The following is a 21,769-nucleotide window of genomic DNA, read 5'->3' as shown; positions in this document are numbered from 1 at the left end:
GACAAGTTACCCCTTGAAGTTATCTTTGCCCTTCTTCCACTTCTTCTTGTCGTTATTATCCTTCCCGATAGTTTGAGCTTGCAAGGCTTGTTAAACTAACCTTTCAGTTCATCTTTCAATCAGCAGAAGTTCATTTGCGTAAAAAGAAATTTGTAATTCTTCAATCTTCATAGTTTTTGCATCCTTTGATTCTTGAATGGCAACAACTATGAAATTAAATCTTGGAGACAAGGTCCTCATTACCTTTCAACAACTTGTTGTTCAACATTTGATTCACCATAGTGATTAATCTTGAGAAGTAGTTAACTACTTTATGATTTTCCTCCATAAGCATCAATTCGTACTTTTTTTATGAGAAATTGAAGCTTTATTTGTTTCACTTTATCTCCTCCTTCATGATACTTCTCAAGTATATCACAACATTCCTTGGATCTTGTTACTTTTGAGATTTTCTCAAAATTGTTTGAATCAACTAGGCTTGGAAGTAAAACATGTACCCACTTATATCCACCCGAACCAAACCCGATTTAACGGGGTTTCCCTACTTTTGATTGGGTTTAGGTACGAGTTTGAGTTTTTTCCGATTTCAAATTATGGGTACGAGACGTGTAACGAGAATATAGGTGCCCACCCTGATATATAAATAGAAAATCAAAACCCAAAACTACTTCACTTATGCAGTTAGAGCTCAGTCTATCAAACGACACCCATTCACTTCTTTGTGTTCTCTCTCAACTCCTTCCACATCTCACACCCTCGATCTCTCTGTTCTCCATCACCATAGCCATTGATCAACATCATATCTTCTCAACCGATCTCACTCTCACATATTTACAACGTGAATCGCTTTCGGTCACGCCATCACATTCACTCTCTCTTTCAACATCATGTTCGGGTGTTTTTTTATTATTTATATTTGATTTTGGTTTGGGTTATGTTTGATTTTGTCTTGGTTTATTCCAAATTAAAAACTTTTATTGCCCTTATTATTGTTATTATTTTTTATCCATTCTATAATGAAAACATATGTAATTTGGTTTGACAATTTGAAGTATCAGTTGATTTAGCTTGAAATGTGGTTTGTACTTGGTTACGTTGTTTTGATAATTTCGATTATCAGTTAATTTAGAACATTGATATTTTGGCTATATGTTGATATGTCATGTTATTTGGTTTGATAATTGTCAATTTATAAAAATTGTCATTGATAGTTAAAGTAAGCATATTGATGGATAATGCATTACAAATTGTCCTCGGGGTTGGAAAAAAATTCTTTTTTTATTAAAAAAATGATTCGCCGCAGGGATGGGGCGAGGATACCTGAATCTGACAGGGACGCCGGACGGGGATGAGGTTCAATGCCTTTATGGATAGGGTAACAAGTAAATATATGAGAATCAATACATTTCTTGATATAAAACAAAGCATTACAAGCCTTCTTCTTCGCATCCTTCAAAGATGTTCTTTGAGTATCTAATGAATTTGCATCAAATTCTTCATGCCCATTATGCACAACTTCTTGCACTTTTTGTGCTCCAAACAACGTCTTCATCAATGCTCTACATTTTTCCAAATTACCTTCATCACGAATTGAAAGATTCACACTGAAATTGTTGTTTCCATTCATGATTGCTTTCATGAAATTATTCTTGATCACTCAACTTAATTGTGTTACCGAGATACATTTGTCCCCTCACAATCTCTCGTGTTTCCCTTGATCAAAACCAGTGGTTATAGACGCCAATTTGTTAGTGCAACACTTTCTTATTACGCAAGCAATGCAAGATTTAGAGAGAAAAGAGATAGATGCAATGGATTGTAATTCTATATTTTTATTAGTAAAATGAAAGTGAACATTATAATGTGTAACTAACTTGTAAAGCAAGCAACTGCTCTCTAACCAACTTCTGAAACAATTGATAACAAACCTACCTGTTTTAACTAACTTGAATTAAAATACAACAAAATCAAAAACAAATGAAAGTTATGAAACATAAGTCGAATGATGACAGTTCAAAGTTTCAACTATAAGGGTGTGTTTGGTTCAAAAGAAGGACTAAGGATTGATTGTGGAAGGAGAGAAAGCTCACAAACCAAGATCCCTTCTTCAGTTTGGTTCTCTCAGAAAGTGGAAGGACTGATTACTTTTTGCTGGGTCCCACATGAAACACTTTCCTCGCCAGATTGTGAAGAAAGTTGGAGGAAAGCATCAAAAGTGTTTGAAAGTACTAATTTACCCTTGCCTTAGTTCAAAAATCTCAATTTAACCAATCCTAAAAGGCTATGCAACTTTCTTGTCGTATACCATTCATCACCAATGCACAAGAAATGAAATGTGACCCAACTTTTATTTTTATTTTTTCTATTCATTTACATGATTTATTTTATGGATGAAATTATAGTGTCCATTTTTTTTATTCTTTTTATCACATTAAATTTATGTATAAGGATATTTTTGTCCTTTTAAAAACACACATTTCTATTATTACTTATTTTTTATGAACTTCCATCTTTCTTTCCTTCTACTATCACTCAAATCAAACCACTATAACAATCCTCTCACTTTCCACTCTCAATCTTTCCTTTTACAATCTTTCCTCTTACAATCTTTCCTTAAACTTTCTTTCGTCATCCAAACAAAGCCTAAAAGATTTGACGTGCCAAAAACGTTAAAGTAACACAGTGGAGGAGAAAAATATTGACTTTAAGATTATCTTCCAGAATGCATTAGGATTTAGGATGACATAGTTTGGGTATCTTTTTAATTTATTATTTTAATTAAGCCCAGCATACTTATTTGCCTAGACAAAGTCTGTATACCTGATTTTCATGAGCTTAATAAGAACAAATTGTCAATGTTTTATAAAATATGACGGCACCCTCTTGTTGTAGTCAAGGCTAAAACAATACATTATAACCTCATTTTCAATGTATGTATTTTATTTTATCTATCACAATTTCCCCACATTACTCAATTAAAACATGGCATCATCAATAATATTTTTTGTTGAAGGAATGTCAATATCAACCTGAACGGTGAGCACCGTATTTTGCATTACAATTGTCCTACTTTATATATTACTCATTTGAATATTCATTCAACAAGTCGATATGTCCGAGTGGTTAAGGAGACAGACTTGAAATCTGTTGGGCTTCGCCCGCGCAGGTTCGATCCCTGCTGTCGACGATTTTTTGTTTATTATCTTTCTTTTCTGAAAACTGTGAATGCATCGGCTACGAGCTCCTCCAGCAAACAAAATGATGTAACTTTTTAGTTTTTGCTTTCTTTCTAAACATAGATATATAGATAGACTCATTTTCAATAAAAAAAAAAAAAAAACAAGTATTTGGTAAGCCATTCTCAATAATATTGATTGCATTCATAGACATAGTTGCCCAAAAATCCAGCAACCTTTCATCTTGGAAAATTTCAACCCAAGTAGACTTTAAACCTCTATTGCACACACTTCCGTCCACATTGTACTCAATCTTCATAAATAAAATTTTTCAATTACTAAGAATAAAATAAAAAGAAATTAGTGGAAGCATCCACCTCAATTTGATGAACTTAGTTAATGCGTCACTTCATAGTCTTTAAAACTATTTTAAACATGATTTTATAATATCAAATATGTATGTATTAATCAACTCTTAAAAAGTATGGGCTATCTTTTTGATCGATAGTTACAATTTTGAGAACTAGTAATTTTTCTATCTACTCCGCCTATCGAAGTATTGAAAGCTGCGGCGGGTTGATTAGAGGAACATACATAAGGTGATTGTCTATGTGGTTTTTCAAAATTGTTTGGAAATATGACATTATGATGATGTGCCCATGTCACTGTTTTTTAAGGGAGAGGTGCGTGTTGATTCAAAAGCAGTAAGTATAAGTTCAAAATTCAACTAGTACAAAGATGGATAGTGTTTTTGGTTGGAGGTTGATTCAAAAGATTATGCGTTTGTTGAATATGGATGGAGAGGATTGAGTGTCCCACTCATATTGTGAATCAAACTCTTGTGAAGATGTCTTAATCAAGATAAGTTGTGAGCATTCTTAAAAAAAATAAAAAATAATAAGTTGTGAGCATGAGCTGAATAAAAAAAAATAAAAAATAATAAGTTGTGAGCATGAGCTGAATTTGATTGTGTACAAGCATTGTCACGCTTGAATTAGGTTGGTTGTTGTGTAGTTCTTTGCTTTGGAGCTTCAACTATCTTTATTTCCAAAAAAAAAAATTTGCCATTACTTTTTCTAGCAAGGAGTTCACATAAAAACGCTCGTTATTTTGTAATGTACATGTCGAGTGCAAGTGCAACATAGAACCTCTATTTATTGTCATGTTTTGACAAAAAAAACTAGAAATGGAAAAGCTGAGGCACAACACAAACGTGAAGGAGGAAATATCAATACTTTCATAATCACAAATAGAGTTATTAACTTTCATAATTGAAGAAATTGAAAGTTCAAACAAAACAAAATTATGCGGCCACTCCATACATGACTAAATTGTTATGGCTACCATGAATATAATTCACCAATTGCTGGTGACACCTCCTTCTATACCTTTCATTATTCTTATTATTACTCCACTCTCTAACCCTATCATCTTCCTCATACCTACTCTCTTCAACCATTATTTCCTCTTCTGATTCCGATTCTACTATTGTAATTTCTTCCTCTTCCAAATATTCTTCCTCTTCTTCTTCATCTTCATAATATTCTTCTTGTTCCACATCATTTGCGTTGCATTGATCTGGAACAAGATACAATCTCAATCGTCCATCTTGTCGATTAGCGTAGAGAATGTCTGGTCTCTTTACTTTCATTTTGTTGAGTTGTAATCTTCCATCCTTCCTCACCGGTAACAAAATATAATTTGGTTGACAATTATCGTCTAACGAAGAAAGTGGTGGAGGAAATGTGTTATTACTATTTACACCTCCCTCCACCGCCCTCGCATTCCTTGAACAATATTCAGCCCCTTCATACTCATTTTCATCTACTGAAATATCATTTAATTGCATCTCATCAATGCTCTCTGTGCAAGTCATCAATTGTTTCATATCTTGGATCGTCCGCGGGGGTGGAAGAGAGATCATAAGCTTTGATTTGGATGAAAATGGATGTTTAGTGCATTTTAGATCAAGCTTATTATTATTGTTATTGGTGGTGGTGAGAAGAGTCAAGAAAGTGTGAAGATGTTTCTTGAAGTTGAAGGCATGTAGAAGAAAAGAGAGAGAAAGTGATATAATGATTTGAAAATACAAAGAGAAAATCATGACGATGGATCATTACATTACATGTATTTAATTTGATTTTGATCTTGATCTTGAGAAGATGTTATAGGTAGGATAGGAAGAGATGGGGAGAGGGTGAGGGTATTAATAATATCCTCAGCCCCAAAGATAGAGAGAGAGAGAGAGAGAGAGAGGGTTATATATATGGTTATGGTAATTGTCAATAATAATAATAATGAAAATGGTGAAGACATATGAAGAGAGTTAAAAGAGGATGATAGTTATGAGAAAAACAAAAAACAATTGGAATGAATAGAAGTATGAGGTGTAGTGATGGAGCAAAGTTAGCAATTAGGAAACGGTGCCGGGTCCAACTGAGATGGCCTATGAATCCTCCTAAAATGGCACATTGCCATTTTTCTTCCACATTTTTTTAAAGATTATCCTCATCCTCACTTTCTTTTATTAGCTACTACTACCAGTTGGCTTGTCTTAGATCAAAGGGTGTGTTTGCGTGCGACAAGGTACATGTTTATACGTTGTAGATCATCTAGATTGTTAATTTGAGATCACAAAATTAATTTTAAACAATCTTGATCACAAGATCAAAAGGTCAAACGCAGTAACTAGAGATTTGTTTAAGTTTATACATTGGTGCGTTTTTATTTATTTATTATGTTTGCGGCTAGCTTTTAATTTTATACTTAGTTGATTTTGGCCAAATTCTAAAAAATATCTACTATTTGCTTCATTTCCAAAGAGATATCATAAAAAATAGAAATTCAATCACTTTGGAATTTTATCATCTTCATATCTATCCAAAACTACTCTGAAACGGCTTCCAATTTTAAAGGAGTATATGATCATTCATACAAGTCTATTATTCGTTTATCCAAAACAAAAAAGTAATAAATAATGCTAAAAATAAGCTTTAGAGAAAAAATAAAACGAATTATTTATCTATAAAAAGAGTATCCCTAATATATATATATATATATATATATATATATATATATATATATATATATAAAAACGCCCCTTCTGAATTCCAAAAAATTATGAATGACATTTTTAATGCATATTCTGAATTTATAATTGTTTATATTGATGATGTTTTGATATTTTCTAAAAGTATGGATCAACATATGAAACATTTGAAAATATTCAAAGATATCATAAAAAGAAATGGGTTAGTTATATCGGCCCCTAAGATGAAACTTTTTCAAACCAAAGTTAGGTTTTTAGGTCATGAAATTTATAATGGAACTATTATTCCCATACAATGAAGTATTGAATTTGCTTCTAAATTTCCTGATATTATCGATGATAAAAAACAATTGCAAAGATTTCTTGGAAGTCTGAATTATATTGCAGACTATTATAAAGATTTTGCTAAAGACACATCTATTTTATATAATAGACTTAAAAATAATCCTAAACCTTGGACAGATAAGCACACTGAGGCTGTCCAAAGAATTAAATCTAAGGTAAAATGTCTTCCTTGTCTTTCTTTGGCCAATCCAAATTATTTCAAAATAGTTGAAACTGATGCATCCGATATTGGATATGGTGGCATTCTTAAACAGGTTATACTTGAAAGTAATAAAGAGGTTCTAATAAGATTTAATTCGGGTAAATGGAATCCTACCCAAGCAAAGTATTCCACAATTAAAAAAGAAATGCTTGCTATAATTAAATGCATTTCTAAATTTCAGAGTGATTTATTAAATCAAAAATTCTTATTAAGAATTGATTGTAGCTCTGCTAAACAAATAATAGAAAAAGATGTTAAGAATCTTGTTTCTAAGCAAATATTTGCAGGATGGCAAGCTCAATTAGCTGTCTTTGATTTTAATATTCAATTTATTAAAGGAGAAAATAATTCTCTTGCTGATTATTTGACCCGTGAATTTAATATATATATATATATATATATATATATATATATATATATATATAGTAAACCAAAATAGTAAAGAAAACAAAAACACAGAACAATAAAAACAAAAACACAAATCACTCTCTAGGGACTAGGATGAGCCATTTTCACGATGTCAGTTAGGAGAAAACCAAAACCTGCTCTACTAGCTGGCTTAATCCTAAGTCCTAACATCAATGCAATGGAAGCAACAAAACCAAGGACTGTCCATAACTGAAAAGAAAGAGGGCATGTAGTGAAGGAAGGTTTCTTCAAAGAGTAATGATATTTTGACATCCATTTGATGACAACTTTGTTGACAACCTTGTTTTTCTCACTTCTTATTGGTCAAAAACAATGGAGAGAGAAAAAGGAAGAGAGAGAATAACAATATCATGTGAGTATGAGAGAGAAAGTTGTCCAAAAGTTGTCAAAAAATGGTTGTCAAAATATCATTTCTCTTCTTCAAAAGAGTTGCATCTTTGGCATTAAGGAAATTATGTTATTTTTGAAAGGTTTATATGAATTCTTTAAATTTAATATATATTTTTTATAATAATTTAAAAATTAAAAAATATATTAAATATGAACGTTAATTTATCTTTTAAAAAATGTGAAAGATTTCTTTATTTCCCTTTATATTTTCCACTCCAAAGCCCTACTTTCCCCTCCCCATCAAACTCCAAAACGACTAAGGGTGTCCAATTTGCGCAATCAATCCCAAAGGATCAAAACCGAACAATTGTAATTTTTTTTAAGAAGTCAAACTAGCCCACCGAACTTGAGACAAGAGAGAATCGAGGATGAGACTTTGAGAGGAGCACACTCCACTATTCCAAGTCAAAAACCCCGGACACCACAAAAAAAAAAGATGTATAGGATTAGATGATGATGATGATGATGATGATGATGATGATGATAATAATAATAATAATAATAATAATAATAATAATAATAATAATAATAAGGCTAAATTACACCACCAGAAGTCCTCTAAGTTATTAAGTGATGATGATGATGTGAACCGCTTCTTAAAAAAAATATGTGAACTAGGATTACCATTTCACTGGACAAGTAAATGGGGGTGTGGTTATGGTGCATAAGGAGATCCTTATGCACCGTGCATAATTGCTTTCTACACCCAACATAATTGCTTTCTACACCTCAAGTGAAAGCTTAATTCAAATAAGTAGAGGTGTCAATAGAGCCCCAAATTTCAAAGCCCACTTAAAAAAGCTCCCACCAAGCCCACTAAATTAAAGGCCCATATTATAATTTTTTTTCTTAACAATTTATTTATGCAAAATAGTTTATTCGAAATAGTTTATTTATGCAAAACAACTTATTAGAATGATTTTTTAAAAACCGCTTATTCAAAACAACTTATTTATGCAAAACAACTTATTCTGATCTCATTTTAAAAAGCAACTTATTCAAAACAACTTATTTATGCAAAACAGCTTATTCGAAACAACTTATTAGGATCACTTTTTTTAAAACCGATTATTCAAAACAACTTATTTATGCAAAACAACTTATTTGTGCAAAACAGCTTGTTTATACAAAACAGCTTATTCCGATTTCATTTTAAAAAACAACTTATACAAAACAACTTATTTATGCAAAACAACATATTTATGCAAAACAACTTATTCAAAACAGCTTATTTATGCAAAATAACTTATTCGAAACAACTTATTTATACAAAACAGCTTATTTGTTCAAAACAGCTTATTTATACAAAACAGCTTATTCCGATTTCATTTTAAAAAACAACTTATTCAAAACAACTTATTTATGCAAAACAACATATTTATGCAAAACAACTTATTCAAAACAGCTTATTTATGCTAAACAGCTTATTCGAAACAACTAATTTACAAAAAATAGCTTATTTGTGCAAAACAGCTTATTCAAAACAACTTATTTATACAAAACAACTTATTTGTGCGAAACAGCTTATTCAAAACAGCTTATTTATACAAAACAACTTATTCCGATTTCATTTTAAAAAACAACTTATTCAAAACAACTTATTTATGCAAAACAACATATTTATGCAAAACAACTTATTCAAAACAGCTTATTTATGCAAAACGGCTTATTCGAAACAACTTATTTATACAAAATAGCTTATTTGTGCAAAACAGCTTATTCAAAACAACTTATTTATACAAAACAGCTTATTTATACAAAACAGCTTATTCCGATTTCATTTTAAAAAACAACTTATTCAAAACAACTTATATATGCAAAACAACATATTTATGCAAAACAACTTATTCAAAACAGCTTATTTATGCAAAACAGCTTATTCGAAACAACTTATTTATACAAAATAGCTTATTTGTGCAAGACAGCTTATTCAAAACAACTTATTTATACAAAACAACTTATTCCGATTTCATTTTAAAAAATAACTTATTCAAAACAACTTATTTATGCAAAACAACATATTTATGCAAAAACAACTTATTCAAAACAGCTTATTTATGCAAAACAGCTTATTCGAAACAACTTATTTATACAAAATAGCTTATTTGTGCAAAACAGCTTAATCAAAACAACTTATTTATACAAAACAGCTTATTTGTGTAAAACAGCTTATTTATACAAAACAGCTTATTCCGATTTCATTTTAAAAAACAACTTATATATGCAAAACAACATATTTACGCAAAACAACTTATTCAAAACAGCTTATTTATGCAAAACAGCTTATTCGAAACAACTTATTTATACAAAATAGCTTATTTGTGCAAAACAACTTATTCAAAACAACTTATTTATACAAAACAGCTTATTTGTGCAAAACAGCTTATTTATACAAAACAGCTTATTCCGATTTCATTTTAAAAAACAACTTATTCAAAACAACTTATATATGCAAAACAACATATTTATGCAAAACAACTTATTCAAAACAGCTTATTTATGCAAAACAGCTTATTCGAAACAACTTATTTATACAAAATAGCTTATTTGTGCAAAACAGCTTATTCAAAACAACTTATTTATACAAAACAGCTTATTTGTGCAAAACAGCTTATTCAAAACAGCTTATTTATGAAAAACAACTTATTCGAAACAACTTATTTATATAAAATAGCTTATTTGTGCAAAACAGCTTATTCAAAACAACTTATTTATACAAAACAACTTGTTTGTGCAAAACAGCTATTTTGCACAAAATAAGCTGTTTTGAATAAGCTTTTAATGAGTTAGAGAGAGAAATGAGTATGGATTATGAGTTTCTTTACTGGAACGTTGTTTAACATGTTATACACTGAAATTATTACTGAAACCATAATTATGGTTTAATGGTTTTGATAATCATGTATGTGAAACCAAGATAAATGTGTAATGATTTTTAATGAAATTATTATTGTTAGATGGTTTTGAATAATGATTAAGATGTTATACACTGAAATTATTACTGAAACCATAATTATGGTTTAATGGTTTTGATAGTCTTCTATGAGAAACCAAAATAATTGTCTAATGGTTTTGCTATGGCTATGGTTTCTGTGAGTTGGTTTCAAAACCATTTTGCTGTGGAAATGGTTTCCCTGAGTTGTACTCCAAAACCATTTTGCAGTGAAAATGGTTTCCGTGAGTTGTACTCCAAAACCATTTTGCAGTGAAAATGGTTTCCGTGAGTTAGACTCCAAAACCATTTTGCAGTGAAAATGGTTTCCGTGAGTAATGCTAACACCAGATCTGAACCGGATTGATCATAAACAACACAATTCATCACAACATTCTCAATAATTCATCAAATCCGAATTCCAGCTTATACCAACAGATTTCACATCGAATCATTTCCCAATTCCAGTGAAAATGGTTTTGTAATAAAAAAATTGTGATAAACATTTAAATCATTATTAAGTAACCACTTAATAGTACACACTTATAACCTACTGTGAATTAATCAATAAGTAACCACTTTTTTTGTAAAGCCTCGTCATCTCTCTTTTATTTCTTACGTTGTAAAACGAATTTCTGACTTTGTCTAAATATAATCGCGCTTTAATGGTTTTAATAGACTTGTATGTGAAAGAAAAATAATTGTCAAATGCTAAATAAAATAAAAGAATAGTGAAAATTATTATTGACAAATGATTTTAAATAAAAACTATTACTGAAACCATAAGTGTGGTTTAATGGTTTTGATAGTGTTCTACACGAAACCAAACTAATTGTTTAATGGTTTTGCTATGGGTATGGTTTCTGTGAGTTGTACTCCAAAATCATTTTGTTGTGGAAATGGTTTATGTGAGTTGTACTCCAAAACCATTAGATGTACTTAATGGTTTTCTTTGATCCAACATGGTGCATATCACAATCAAAAATAAAAAAACATATGGAATTTTCTAACCATAACAGAACATTTTCAAAACCATCAGATCCAGGCACCAACTTTGAATTCTTAGCAACAGAATCACAATTCTCAGAAAAATTCCCAATTTGATTTCGACAATTTTTTAAACCAAGTCCATCATCAATTTTCCCAAATTCAAATCAATCCCTAATCCCTCCAACTCATTACTCCCAATTCTCCTCCTCTTCAACGTCGTCCTTTCACAATCAACGTCGTCCTTTTTCTTCCAAAAATCAAGAATGCAAAGGAACTTGAAAATCTCCAACAAACTTCATCACCAAACCAATCAAACCCATCATCTATATGTAACCAAAATTGAAAATCATAGCAAGATTCGAATTCAAACACAAAATCATCGGTAGTAACAGTTGACAAATTCCTAAAAGGATGGGACCTGAGAATTGAACCAAAACAAGTGAATGAAATAAAAGTGAAGAAAATATGAATTTTAATCAAAACAGAACACAATAACATACCTTTGATTTTCTCAATGCGTCTCTTGATTTCTTGTGAACAAGCTTCACAATACATGTGAACTTTCAGAATCACTATCATAACCTTAGGCTGCACCATATAATAAAATAAAAATGATAAAAATGATCCATCACAGATTCAGATAAATTTAAAAAGAAAAAAAATAATTAATTAACCTCTTCAGCTTTCTTTTCTTCCTCTGGCTTAGGTTTCTCTTTCTCTTCAATTTTTTTCTCTTGTTCTGAAGGTGGTTTTAGGATCGGAGAAAGAAGCTCAACTTGTCTATGACTCTTCCTCTGAACTCTTTCAAGAACCTTCAATGGATCCGCTTTTTCTCCTTTAACAACAACCTTGTGAAATTTGCAATCAGTAACCACATCTTCATAATTATAAATCTACACGATTTCACGCATAGCGTTCCGCAATTCAAAATTGAAATCTCTACAAATTCACAATCACGCAAACTTGTCACGAATTACAATACACACATAACTCAGAAGAATAGGGATGATGTGCAATTTCGTTTGGGATCGGCGACCTAGGAATCGAATAAGCTGTTTGTGCAAAATAGCTTATTTTGTGCAAAATAGCTGTTTTGCACAAATAAGCTGTTTTGTATAAATAAGTTGTTTTGAATAAGCTGTTTTGCACAAATAAGCTATTTTGTATAAATAAGTTGTTTCGAATAAACAGTTTTGTATAAATAAGTTGTTTTGCACAAATACGCTGTTTTGTATAAATAAGTTGTTTCGAATAAGTTGTTTTGCATAAATAAACTGTTTTGAATAAGTTGTTTTGCATAAATATGTTGTTTTGCATAAATAAGTTGTTTTTAAAATGAAATTGGAATAAGCTGTTTTGAATAAGCTGTTTTGCACAAATAAGCTGTTTTGTATAAATAAGTTGTTTTGAATAAGCTGTTTTGCACAAATAAGCTCTTTTGTATAAATAAGTTGTTTCGAATAAGCTGTTTTGCATAAATAAGCTGTTTTGAATAAGTTGTTTTGCATAAATATGTTGTTTTGCATAAATAAGTTGTTTTGAATAAGTTGTTTTTTAAAATGAAATCGGAATAAGCTGTTTTGTATAAATAAGCTGTTTTGCACAAATAAGCTGTTTTGTATAAATAAGTTGTTTTGAATAAGTTGTTTTGCACAAATAAGCTATTTTGTATAAATAAGTTGTTTCGAATAAGCTGTTTTGCATAAATAAGTTGTTTTGAATAAGTTGTTTTGCATAAATATGTTGTTTTGCATAAATAAGTTGTTTTGAATAATTTGTTTTTTAAAATGAAATCGGAATAAGCTGTTTTGTATAAATAAGCTGTTTTGAATAAGCTATTTTGTACAAATAAGTTGTTTTGCATAAATAAGCTAGTTTGAATAAGCGGTTTTAAAAAAAGTGATCCTAATAAGTTGTTTCGAATAAGCTGTTTTGCATAAATAAGCTATTTTGAATAAGTTGGTTTTTAAAATTAATCGGAATAAGCTGTTTTGTATAAATAAGTTGTTTTGAATAAGCTGTTTTGCACAAATAAGCTGTTTTGTATAAATAAGTTGTTTTGAATAAGCTGTTTTGCACAAATAAGCTCTTTTGTATAAATAAGTTGTTTCAAATAAGCTGTTTTGCATAAATAAGCTGTTTTGAATAAGTTGTTTTGCATAAATATGTTGTTTTGCATAAATAAGTTGTTTTGAATAAGTTGTTTTTTAAAATGAAATCGGAATAAGTTGTTTTGTATAAATAAGCTGTTTTGAATAAGCTGTTTTGCACAAATAAGCTATTTTGTATAAATAAGTTGTTTTGAATAAGTTGTTTTGCACAAATGAGCTATTTTGTATAAATAAGTTGTTTCGAATAAGCTGTTTTGCATAAATAAGCTGTTTTGAATAAGTTGTTTTGTATAAATATGTTGTTTTGCATAAATAAGTTGTTTTGAATAAGTTGTTTTTTAAAATGAAATCGGAATAAGCTGTTTTGTATAAATAAGCTGTTTTGAATAAGCTGTTTTGAACTAATAAGCTGTTTTGCATAAATAAGCTGTTTTGAATAAGCGGTTTTAAAAAAAGTGATCCTAATAAGTTGTTTCGAATAAGCTGTTTTGCATAAATAAGCTATTTTGAATAAGTTGGTTTTTAAAATTAATCGGAATAAGATGTTTTGCATAAATAAGTTGTTTTGAATAAGCGGTTTTTAAAAAATCATTCTAATAAGTTGTTTTGCATAAATAAACTATTTCGAATAAGCTATTTTGCATAAATAAATTGTTAAGAAAAAAATTATAATATGAGGCTTTATTAGGCCCACAAATAAATAGATTTTAGAGTGGGCTTGACCCCAAATAATTCTTTTCACTTGGGGTGTAGAAAGCAATTATGCTGGGTGTAGAAAGCAATTATGCACGGTGCATAAGGATCTCCTTATTCATAATAACTTTTGCCAGTAAATGGAATCCAAACAAAGTTCTAGCATTGGCCAACAACTGATTGTGTTGGGCACGCCACATTATTCTAATATGAGTTATTTATTTAATCATAATTATTAGGGATGGCAAAGCGGGCCGGCCCGTCCCATTTATGTCCGCCCCGTCTAAGCCCGCTAAAAACGAAACGAGACGAGCCGAGTCAAATTTTATGACCGAGTCCAAAATCTCACCCCACCCCGTTTAGTGGTGGGCTTGCGAGTTGGCGGGCCGGCCAGCCAAACAAAAACTTTTTTTAAAATTTTTTTTACAACTTAATTGTTACAAAAAAACCATGTTGCTTTTATCGTAAAAAAAATAGGTAGCAAGTAAATTTGTGAAAAACAAGATAATTATCAAATTGTCGAATTCAACATCATAACTAATAGCAAAATAAGGCAAATGCGCAACATAAAACAAATCATAAAATAAATCCAACATCCAAATTATAAAATAAGTCTCAAAATAAATAAACTCAACAACCAAGATAAATCCAAAAGCATAAAATAAGTCTCAAATATATCTAACAACCAAAATAAATCCAAAAACATAAAATAAGACTCAAAATAACAAATTGAAACACGAGTTAAGCGTGCCTCCCCGCCACGCCCCGTGCCCGTCCCGTTTCCAACGAGTTAAGCGGGCCGGCCCGCACCTCCCCGTATTTTAACGAGACGAGACGAACCGAGCCAACTATAGAAAGCGAGTTCAAAACTTGGACTCAGCCCGCCAAAAATAGCGGGCCAAACGGGCCGGCCCGGCGGGTCAGACTCGTTTTGCCACCCCTAATAATTATAACATAAAATGCTCACATTTTGTAAAAAAAAAATTTACAATACTCGCATGATACAAGTAATAATGATACTTTTTGTATTTGGTCAAAATGAATGTTGTAAAAAGGCTAAAATTCAGAACTTAACTTATGAGCCACGCATTAGACCACATAGATAATACAAAAGATTGGCCCAAACAAACCCAACGTGTCTCCATCCAAAAACTCTACCAAATCATCATCGTCATTCATCATGTCAGAAAATGAATTCATGTTAATTTTCTCTATTCAATTTCATGATTATAGATCACGTTATTTTGCATCACTTCAATTTTCAACTCATATTAACCTATAACAAAAGAAAAATACAAAGGCTCTTGGTTTTTTGTAGCTTTCATGGCAAATGAGGGTGACTATTGCCTGATAAATCATGGTTTATGGTATGCATGCATGTCTATTCCTTCATGTTATTACTATCTATATAATTCCATCCATTATGTTAACGAATGTATAATAATACGTGTTTGTATATGATATTCCCTCAACAAAACAAAAGTATTTATATATGATATGATATGATCATTGTTCTTGAGTTTAATATTTTTGGGCAATTGCCAATTTGCTATGTTGTTTTCTATTTACGGTTTCTAATATATTTGATTATGTGAAATGTAGGAAACATAAGAGAAGTTTTGCTAGTAAATCAAAGAAGATAGGATCTCTCTTTGCTTGTTCTGCTTCTGCTCAAGGTTTTTTTTCTCATTGCATATTTTTCAAACGCAATTGAAAAGTTTTTCATTGTGTAACGCTGTTTGTGATTTTCATTTTATGAAATAGACTTAAGAAATATGGACCTTGAGAAAGAGAAAGATGATGAGGCATCTCCAAGAGGAGTCCTAGAAGCTTGTGTTAAAGGCTTTGGTGCTCAACAACTACCTGAGTCTGAAACCAGTTGTTCGAATTCGAGGGCGCGATCCCATTGGGGAAAATTTTTTAAACTGTGGAAGAGAAAATCAGTTAAACGCCTAACTTCTATTCCTTCAATTGGTGTGCCAAAGATACCAAAATGGAAAAGTAGAAGCACTAGAGAAAATTTAATTCCGGGCAATCTATACAATTTTAGATCTTCTTTGGTGACTTTCAGCCTCTCTGACCTAAGAAATGCAACCAACAATTTCAGCCATGGTATGTAATATGATGATGGAAATACTTACTTCAGTCAATTATATTATAGACTAATAATAATACACATTATGAATTATTTCTATACTTGCTTGGATATATGAGATGCCTTGAATTATGTTAACGTGAGCTTACTCGAATTGTATCATAACTCGATATTTTGGAGCTCAATATGTTAAGGAGAAACAATGGATCATAATTGTGTTTTATGTACTCATGGTAATTAGAACTGTTCATTGTATCATTGAAAGTTAAAAGTCCGTTTGGATTATTTGAGCTTGTCTACTAACATAAGCACTTGTGACTTGTGAGACTGTTTGCTTGGAAAATGAAAGCAACTTATGATATGTTCATAAGTTTTTTTTCCAGGTTATTTAAGCTTTCTATGATTGCTTATGAGATCAAGTTATTACTTAGATGAAAATGATTTGACTTTATTTTATCTTTTGTTATAGAGATAACTTATACATAAGCACTTATATGATAAAAAATTATGCTATAAGTGCTTAATCAAACTATTTAACCAAATAAGACCTTACATCGATTCAAGATGTCTATATCTGTTCTTTTTAAAGAAACGAAACATTCTCATAAGGATTGGTCAGACCACATAAAAATTTGTTTTTGTTCTCTTTTGCTTGTAGAAAATTGTTTTGTTACGAATATGATCAATTTGACTTTTTATTGAATTCATTGTTCCTTTAACTTGTAGAAAATTTAATTGGAAGAGGTGGTTTTTCTGAGGTTTACAAGGGTTGTCTCCAAGATGGACAACTAATAGCTGTGAAGAAAATGACTACAGGGAGCACAGATGAAAAGACAGCTGGCTTTCTATCCGAGTTAGGAGTTATTGCTCATGTTGATCATCCTAATACTGCAAAGCTTGTTGGATGTTGTGTAGAGGGAGAAATGCATCTTGTCTTCGAATTGTCTACACTGGGAAGTTTAGGACATGTTCTTCATGGTTTGTAGATACTTTGAACTCTCTCATGATGACAATCGCCTTTAAACTTCTTTTGTTTTTAGATCAAAAGGAATTGAACTCAGTACTCGAGGATTTACAACCCTCACACACATATTGTGCATCAACCACTTGTGTTAGACCCTATCGGTCAGTATACTTTCAACTTTAAATGTACTTATAGCTTATTCCTTCACGATGTATTCCAGGTTCAGATAAAACCAAGTTGGATTGGAGTAAAAGGTACAAAGTTTCTCTCGGAATTGCTGATGGTCTTCTCTATTTGCATGAGAATTGTCAAAGGCGAATAATTCATAGAGATATTAAGGCAGAGAATATTCTACTCACAGAGAATTTTGATCCACAGGTTTTTATTAAACTTGTTCATCAGTTATAATGAGGAAATGATTTATTTGTAGTATTACTTAACACATGAAATGTCTTCTGTTGTTGTGTGTTTTATGTTAAACATTCTCTTCGTCTTTTTAATACATGTTCTTATTGTAAGTAAGACCAGTAGCTAACAATATCTTTTGAGAATCTTCTGTATACAATCTTATTGGTGTATACACAATCTTTCTTCTTTTTTTGGTCCTTTATTAATCAAGAATTTGTACAGATTTGTGATTTTGGGCTTGCAAAGTGGTTACCAGAACAATTGACTCACCATAATATGTCCACATTTGAAGGCACATTTGGGTATGCAACACATGAAATACTAATGACATAGTTTTTTTTTCTTCGATTCTCTTGATTTAATATTCCACAAATGACTTGTTTGACAGATATTTATCTCCTGAATATTGCATGCATGGCATAGTGGATGAGAAAACTGATGTTTACTCTTTTGGTGTTCTACTGTTGGAGATCATAACTGGGCGTAAGGCTTTGGATCATATGCAGACAAGTCTCGTGACATGGGTAAATCATTTTCCTAAATAATGTATATCTTATGATTTAGGCAAAAGACATCATGCAGACTTGTAAGTTGTTTAATTGTATCAAATTAGTCCTCAGTTTTTTCCCCACATAAGTTGCAGTGTACACCATAACTCATTTTCTTTCATTACAAAAACACATGTGTCTGCAGGGGCGGACAGGGATGGATCCAGACTTTAGGTGCATGTGGAGCTAAAATTTCAAATAAATAATACTCCCTCCGTCCCATAATAACTGAACCATTTGCAAAAAAAAAAGTCCCAAAATAACTGAGTCATTTCATTTTTCAATACAATATTAATTTCTTTTTTCCCTTTATAACTCAAATTAATACTACTTTCATCATTCTAATTCAATACTCCCTCCGTCCTAAATTATAAGCAAAAAAACTCATTTTTTTGTCCCAAATTATAAGAAAAAAGATCAACTTTTATCATATTTAATTATTATTTTTCAAAACATTATCTTTTCCAAGGAAAAATTAAATGCAAAGTGCATTCAATTTGCTCTCTTTTTCGTTTTCTCTATAATCAACTACCAATGAAAATTGTTTTTACACCTTCCTATAAAACTTATTTCAAAGATAACACAAAAAAACTATGTTACAAACTACTATGTTTTAGTTTTCTTAATAAGTGTGATTTTTTTGTTGCTTATAATATGGGACCGAGGGAGTATATTCCACTTTACATTTATGATAGTGGAAAATACACCAATACTTAACAAGTGCACTTAAAACTATTTTTCTCTCTCTTTCATTTATACATTTTTCTTAATACATGTGAAATGAGCTTTTGGCTCAGTTAATCCGGGACGGATGGAGTAATACAAACTATTTTTTTTAATCCACAAATATTATTACCTTATTGTTTGATACAATACATTACAATGAAAATCATCACCTATCCATTTGTTGAAAATGAGATAAAATGACATCATTGCTAATTGTTAATAGAACATCTCTTAGCCACTGATTACCCATTTTATTACATAGGTTACTCTTCCCAACTTTCATAGCTAAAAAAACACGTTCAACGCTTGCAGTTGCTACCGTGTGTGTGTGCTATATGTGTTTTATCTATTAAAAATAAAAAAAAAATAGGGAAAAACATGTGGAGCTATAGTCCCATATAGCTCCAACATGCATCCGTCCCTGGGGGCGGAGCCAGAAAAAATAGTTAAGGTGGAGAAAATTTAACACGGTTACATAGTTTTTTTTTTTTGTTTTGTTTGAAATAACTAATTTTAGTTAACTTTTTTATTAAATGCATCGACTTTTTTTTTAATAGTCTCTATTTCATTATAAATATTTCATTTGAGTTGTGTACGGTTCTTATGAAAATAACAACTCGTGTTGATTACAATGATAAAATAAGTTACATTTATTATATCACTCTTATTAGTGTAGTTTTTTTAGAGGTTATTACTTATTAGTGGAAGGAGATTGTCTCCTGTGTAGTTGGTATGAGATATAATAAATAATACTATATTAATGAGAAAAATACTTAATGTTTCATTAGTATTTTAAAGTAACAATTAGTTTGAGTCATAGATATATTATTATAAATGAAACGGTTATAATGATGCATTGTTTTTGTTCTTCGAAAAAAAAAGGTATCAATTTTTCTAAGGTGAATTTTATGGTGTTTTACCAATATTTTCCTCTTAGTCAAAAAAATGAAAGATTTAGATAAACCTGACTTATTGGAAGGAGTGAGTAAAAATGTCTTGGATAGATGACATAGAAGAAGTGTGTAAATGTAATAACCCCTGGAATTTGTTATGTAGTTAAAATTGCTTTATAGTAGTGAAAGTTGCATTGAAAGGAGTAGCATGTTATGAAGTTTTAACATCGTAAATTTGTATAACTAACAGAAGTGCCTAGCTCTGTAGGGAGGCGTATATATAAGTTTCAATATCATATACTCAGAATTTTTTGCCTTTGGGGTGGCTAGTACCCCTAATTCAGTCTACTTAGTTCCGTCCCTGCCCCTGGTATCTGTTATGCTACTTATGTGGCAAGAACAAAGTTTCTCATTTATCATACAATGATAAGTGGTCAACCTTGTTTTTGTCAAGTCAATAAGGATAATAATGTACCCATATTAGGACTTAAAGATCTGCATGAAACAAAACAATAAAACTAAAGGACTAATTTCGTACAATTAAACAACTTAAATGACCAGAAAATATATTTTGTCTATTTTCTAATGTTTTATTTGATAGACCTCAAAAGGGTGTTATTTATAATGTATGGTAGGCAAAACCTTTGCTTGATGCTAATAATATCAAGGATGTTATTGATCCTTCTCTTGGAGATAACTATGACCAAGGACAGATGGGATGTCTTAGTTTGACTGCATCAATGTGTGTTGAGCAGTCTCCTATTTTACGCCCTCGCATGAGTCAGGTAAATACGCAATGAGCTATATAGTTTGCACACTTGTTCATTTAATTGAAATTTCGCTTAGCATTATATACCATCATTACAATGCAAAAACCATGATCCAAAGTGAAAGGTTAAGAGAACCATATATAATAAAATTGAGATTGATTATATCTTCTTCGATGGATGCAGGTAGTAACACTGCTAAGAGGGGAAAAATCTGTCATGAATGCAAGAGCATGCAGCAAAAGGAGGAATCTCCAAAGAACATATTCAGAAGAGCTACTTGATGCACAAGAATACAACTCAACAAAATATCTAAGAGATCTCAATCGATATAAAAAGATTTTGGGTCTTGAGGCTTAAGGATTCAAAAACCTATTATATTTGTTTATTTTTCTAAAACGACTGCCATGTAAATGAACTTTGTACACTATTTCACTATTGATTGTTCTAAATTGAATGTAAAACATAGACTATAACTAAATTTACATGGACCAATTTGTATAATTGCGTTGGCAACATTACTTAGTTTTATAGTTCCATCTGTAATTTTCCATGTATTTGTAGATTGTAATGAATGAATAACAACTAGTGACTAAATTTTTACACTTTCTTAACAACGTAAACTATAATTAAACGATTTAATACCTCATTATAAAACTAGATTGGTATGTCCTCGACAAATTCACTCTGTTTGGAGGATCACTTTAATCATTTTGAACATGGGTGGTAACGCAAAATCTCTTCGATCTATTCTATACTTAATTTGGTTTGCTTGTGTTTGGGTGATCTAGAAAGAAAGAAACAATAGAATCTTTAATAAGGTTGATTCTTTACAACAACTCTTGCATAGAATTAAGCCCCTCTCTTTTTTTGTGGTTGAAAGCAAATAACACTAGTTTTGCTTTTGTCTTCCTCTTCCACAACTTACCGTTTTATCCTTTGGTTTGCTTGAGTTTTAACTTAAAATTTTACTCGTTCGTTGTTGGTTTAGATGAGTTTGTAATTATTCTTTGAATTATTAGTGTTAGTTTTGATCTTGTGCTGCTCAGAA

The 21,769-nt window shown here is 30.8% G+C and overlaps 2 protein-coding genes and 1 non-coding gene across 3 annotated transcripts; 2 read left to right on the top strand and 1 right to left on the bottom strand.

Annotated features, from left to right (window-relative positions):
- Positions 1–3,105: 3,105 nt before the first annotated feature.
- TRNAS-UGA (transfer RNA serine (anticodon UGA)) lies at positions 3,106–3,187 on the top strand. The gene has a single exon. It is a non-coding gene; the product is annotated as a tRNA-Ser (tRNA).
- A 1,203-nt stretch (positions 3,188–4,390) lies between these two features.
- LOC146957189 (uncharacterized) lies at positions 4,391–5,556 on the bottom strand. Its single transcript, XM_085734676.1, has one exon. It carries the CDS (start codon positions 5,278–5,280, stop codon positions 4,480–4,482), a length of 801 nt encoding a protein of 266 aa, XP_085590802.1. The 5' UTR covers positions 5,281–5,556; the 3' UTR covers positions 4,391–4,479.
- Positions 5,557–15,454: 9,898 nt separating this feature from the next.
- On the top strand, positions 15,455–21,243 carry LOC146957188 (receptor-like cytosolic serine/threonine-protein kinase RBK2). Its single transcript, XM_085734664.1, has 9 exons — positions 15,455–15,684; positions 15,920–15,993; positions 16,082–16,429; positions 17,139–17,390; positions 17,597–17,754; positions 18,007–18,086; positions 18,173–18,308; positions 20,587–20,736; positions 20,905–21,243. The coding sequence occupies exons 1-9, from the start codon at positions 15,641–15,643 to the stop codon at positions 21,076–21,078; spliced, it is 1,416 nt and encodes a 471-aa protein (XP_085590790.1). The 5' UTR covers positions 15,455–15,640; the 3' UTR covers positions 21,079–21,243.
- Positions 21,244–21,769: the final 526 nt, after the last annotated feature.

This window comes from Medicago sativa, chromosome 1, assembly GCF_051527215.1.
Source record: "Medicago sativa cultivar Bolivia chromosome 1, Bolivia_mono, whole genome shotgun sequence".
NCBI lineage: Eukaryota > Viridiplantae > Streptophyta > Magnoliopsida > Fabales > Fabaceae > Medicago > Medicago sativa.
The sequence above is the reverse complement of the archived record's forward strand: the minus strand, read 5'-3'. Positions and strand labels throughout refer to the sequence as shown.

Bases quoted from the DNA above. Each gene is read 5' to 3' on its own strand.
- LOC146957189 (XM_085734676.1), bottom strand. From the start codon at position 5,280: ATGATTTTCTCTTTGTATTTTCAAATCATTATATCACTTTCTCTCTCT.
- LOC146957188 (XM_085734664.1), top strand. From the start codon at position 15,641: ATGGCAAATGAGGGTGACTATTGCCTGATAAATCATGGTTTATG. The intron at 16,430-17,138 runs GTATGTAATATG...TTTAACTTGTAG, and splicing joins AACCAACAATTTCAGCCATG to AAAATTTAATTGGAAGAGGT. The intron at 20,737-20,904 runs GTAAATACGCAA...CGATGGATGCAG, and splicing joins TACGCCCTCGCATGAGTCAG to GTAGTAACACTGCTAAGAGG.